Source organism: Etheostoma spectabile, chromosome 7, assembly GCF_008692095.1.
Source record: "Etheostoma spectabile isolate EspeVRDwgs_2016 chromosome 7, UIUC_Espe_1.0, whole genome shotgun sequence".
Taxonomy (NCBI): Eukaryota; Metazoa; Chordata; class Actinopteri; order Perciformes; family Percidae; genus Etheostoma; species Etheostoma spectabile.
The window spans coordinates 20,873,354-20,876,827 of record NC_045739.1 but is presented as its reverse complement, the minus strand read 5'-3'; the positions used below and the strand labels follow the sequence as shown (position 1 = coordinate 20,876,827).

Here is a 3,474-nt window from a genome sequence, read left to right as displayed (position 1 = left end):
AGTGGGTAAAGGCAAATAATAGAACAGTTACAAAAGTCTGGTAAGTAGGATGTAGTCTTTAAAACCAGGAAAAGACGACACTTATGGTCATATTAAAATATCCAAAATCAAAGACGATATCTAGTCTAATATCATGATATTGATTTAATATTGATATATTGCCCAGCTCTACTGTGAGTCGCTTTTTTAATTGAGAATTGTTTTTGAATCAAATTGATTTTTAAGTGACTCTTGAGCTAAGGCTGTGCAATTAATCAAAATGTAATCATGATTATGATTTCGGCTCCCGATGATCACAAAAACAGAATAATCAAGAAAAACTTTATTTTAACTTATTTTAGTTCATTACGTTCTGCAACTAAACTCTTATTTCCTCTTGTCTTCTGAATGAAAACATAAAGTTCAAATAGGAAAAGTAGTCAGGCAAATTTCACAGTTGATTTTCTTTACTGTTTTATTTAACTTTTCCCACTGTTTAAATTCAATAATTGCAACATATTTCCAGAAGTCAACGGGTAATCGTGTTAAATTATCGTGATTTCAGTATTGATCAATAATAAACGTGATTATATATTTTTTTCCATAATCAAGCAGCCCTATCTTGAGCCTAAAAATCAATATTTAACCCTGACATTCTCTGAATCGTGCTCCCCTAATAGAGCCCGACCGATATATCGGCGGGCCGATATTGGGCATTTCCCGATCTGATCTCCGTCCAGAGCAATGGGATCTGCTGGTCTATTTCTTTAACTGTCTATGATGCAGGCCCCGTTTAGACTCTAGCTCTCTTTCAGATCTTGCTGCTCTAAAAGCTTGACCCAAAACTTTGGTTTAAATTACCAGCTGCTGTTGCAGGACCGATTGCTTGCATGAAGATCAGACCGTGATGTCAGCTAACTAACTGCTGCCGTTATTCATCACAGGGGCCCTAAATCACGCGGCCAGTAAGAAGCTGGATCTGGAGGCCTGGTTCCCTGGCTCTGGGGCCTTCAGAGAGCTGGTCTCCTGCTCAAACTGCACCGACTACCAGGCCAGGCGCCTCCGCATCCGCTACGGACAAACCAAGAAGATGATGGACAAGGCGAGTGCTCGGTTCTAACGCTGTTCTACAACGTGTGATGTTAGACAGCCAATCACAAACATTATTAGATCTTGGTAGAAGCATGCTTATTGGCTCACTGATGAGATTTACTCCTTAGGAATTGAAATTGGGTATTGAATGACGAGGCAGTGTTCGATACACACACAGTTCCAGAACATGGTTGAGAGTTTTATTAACACACTTCCTCTCGCTGTATGCTTTTTAGGCCGAGTTTGTGCACATGTTGAACGCGACCATGTGCGCCACCACGCGTGTGATGTGTGCCATCCTGGAGAATTACCAAACCGAAGAAGGCATCGTAATCCCAGAGAAGCTCAGGCCGTTCATGCCTCCTGGTAAGATGTGCTGAATGGTTTCACATTGGTGTGTGTGTGTGTGTGTGTGTGTGTGTGCTGTGTTCATTCAAGAAGATTTTTTACTTATGTAACCAGGTAGGCCGTTGAGAACTAGTCTGGTCCTACCAGACTCTCGTACATTTCATTTATACAGAGAGTCTGGCCACTCTCCATTGACAAGTGTTAACTTCCTTGAAGGAGGGTACTCTGTTGAACGTTTGGTTGTGACGTCGGCTTTGCATCGCTAACGTTAGCCTTAGCTAACTCCTTCACCACTAACGGAGCGAGCTGGAAAATCAAACTTTTCCAGAACCCTGTGGGGAGGAGGGCCGCAAAATCATGGCCACCAACAAAACTCAACTAAGATTGATCTTGCTCGGGCTTTAACTTCTGGATATTCAGCAGCGTTGCCACAACTACCCACAATCCTAAGCGTAACAGAGTTGTGTGTGTGGACGATCAATGGAGTGAATATATGGGGGAAAACACTTCAGGAACCGTTTTAAAAAAAAAAAAGAAAAAAAAAAAAAAAAAGTGGGCAGTCACTGGAAAAAAATTGTATTCCCAAAACATTGAACTATTCCGTAGCACGCGTACAGTTAAACTGTTTTGGTCGTGTTTCCTTTTTCCAGTACGTTTTATTCTTTCTTTTTCCGCATATGTACAACGTTGTGGTTTTTTCCCCTACCCCAGGTATGACAGAGATCATTAAGTTCGTCAAACCCGCACCTATCGATCAGGAGGTGTCTAAGAAAGCCAAGAAACAGCAGGATGGAGGGGGGAAGAAGAAGAAGCAGGGAGGAGGAGGAGACCAGAACCTGCCCAACGCCATGGAGACCATGTCCGTCAACGACTCATAAGACTGCAGTACACGACTGTAGCGCTGCACCGACCCCGCAGATGGACGCATCTGTGTCCATCTCAATGGGGGGTGGTGTTCATCTCAGCTGTCCCTCTCCTCGTTCATTCACATAAAGCACACTGGAAGAAAGGGATCTCTCTTCAGAGTCCACTGACCACCTGTCTGTCTTCTTCTGTCTCTGTCTGTCTGCTTCTGTCCCTTTCTCATATTGACTAAAACAAATAGATGCAACTACTTGAGTTGTTTTGTGGGACAGAGCATCGACCATCAGTTAAACGTCCGAGGTTTTGTTTAACTGAAATCGTCATCTGCTCTTTGTTGAGAACAAAACCTGCATCTCTTCTGTAAAATGCGGCAAATTACTTCACGTCTGAAATGGCTTAAAAGTTGATCAATCCTATGAACATGATCAGGTATTTGAACTGTCTGTTTTGGGCTTCCCTTCATGTCGTCTCTGACCACAATCATCATATGCGACCATCGTTGATCATTATGCTTTTCACTGGCTTATGGTTAACACATTGACATTGTATGAACTCTCTAATATAAAGATATATATACAATTGAGCATTGATTCGTTGGCACTCACTGTAAACAAACATTAAATACAGTTGGTATGGAAGTTCTTCTGTGTGTGTTTCTCCTCCCCCCCCAGTGAGTCTATAGTGAATCTGGACATGTTTCTCAAAGCATCTGGCAAGAAATAACATTGCAATATGTTTGAATAGTTTTATTTTGGCAGAAGAACATCAAAATTAAAGCTACAGTTGCTTACTTTAAAAATAGATTTTTTTTTTTTTTACGTATTTGCTCAAACCTTAACTTTATTTACTACTACATGAATCAGATCATCTGTGAAAAAATCATTAATTAATTAGTAGATAATTAGTTTGCGCCGGCCAGTGGCTGGTTTGGTATGGGCTCAACTTGGTCCCAAATGTTATCATTTTACAGTTTGACCCGAGGACAACATGAGGGTTGACCCATTTTCCTATATCAATGTTCTTTTTAACTACCCAAAATAACATGATTGCTTCCACACAACACTCTTTGACAAGTAGAAATCTCTATTTTCATTAATTTTGGAGTGTCATACTCCATTATATAGCATTTGAAACAGTACTGAGTAAACGTTGACATATTCCAGTCTGATTATCCATCAACATACATTCCTT

At 40.8% G+C, this 3,474-nt stretch overlaps 1 protein-coding gene across 1 annotated transcript in view; it reads left to right on the top strand.

Annotated features, from left to right (window-relative positions):
* sars1 (seryl-tRNA synthetase 1) overlaps nucleotides 1-2,921 on the top strand; it is a 7,944-nt gene extending 5,023 nt beyond the window's left edge. The window contains exons 9-11 of the mRNA XM_032519785.1: nucleotides 924-1,081; nucleotides 1,308-1,437; nucleotides 2,131-2,921. Of these exons, the coding sequence (XP_032375676.1) occupies nucleotides 924-1,081; nucleotides 1,308-1,437; nucleotides 2,131-2,297 (455 nt within the window). The 3' untranslated portion in view covers nucleotides 2,298-2,921. The remainder of the gene's footprint in view (nucleotides 1-923; nucleotides 1,082-1,307; nucleotides 1,438-2,130) is intronic.
* Nucleotides 2,922-3,474: the final 553 nt, after the last annotated feature.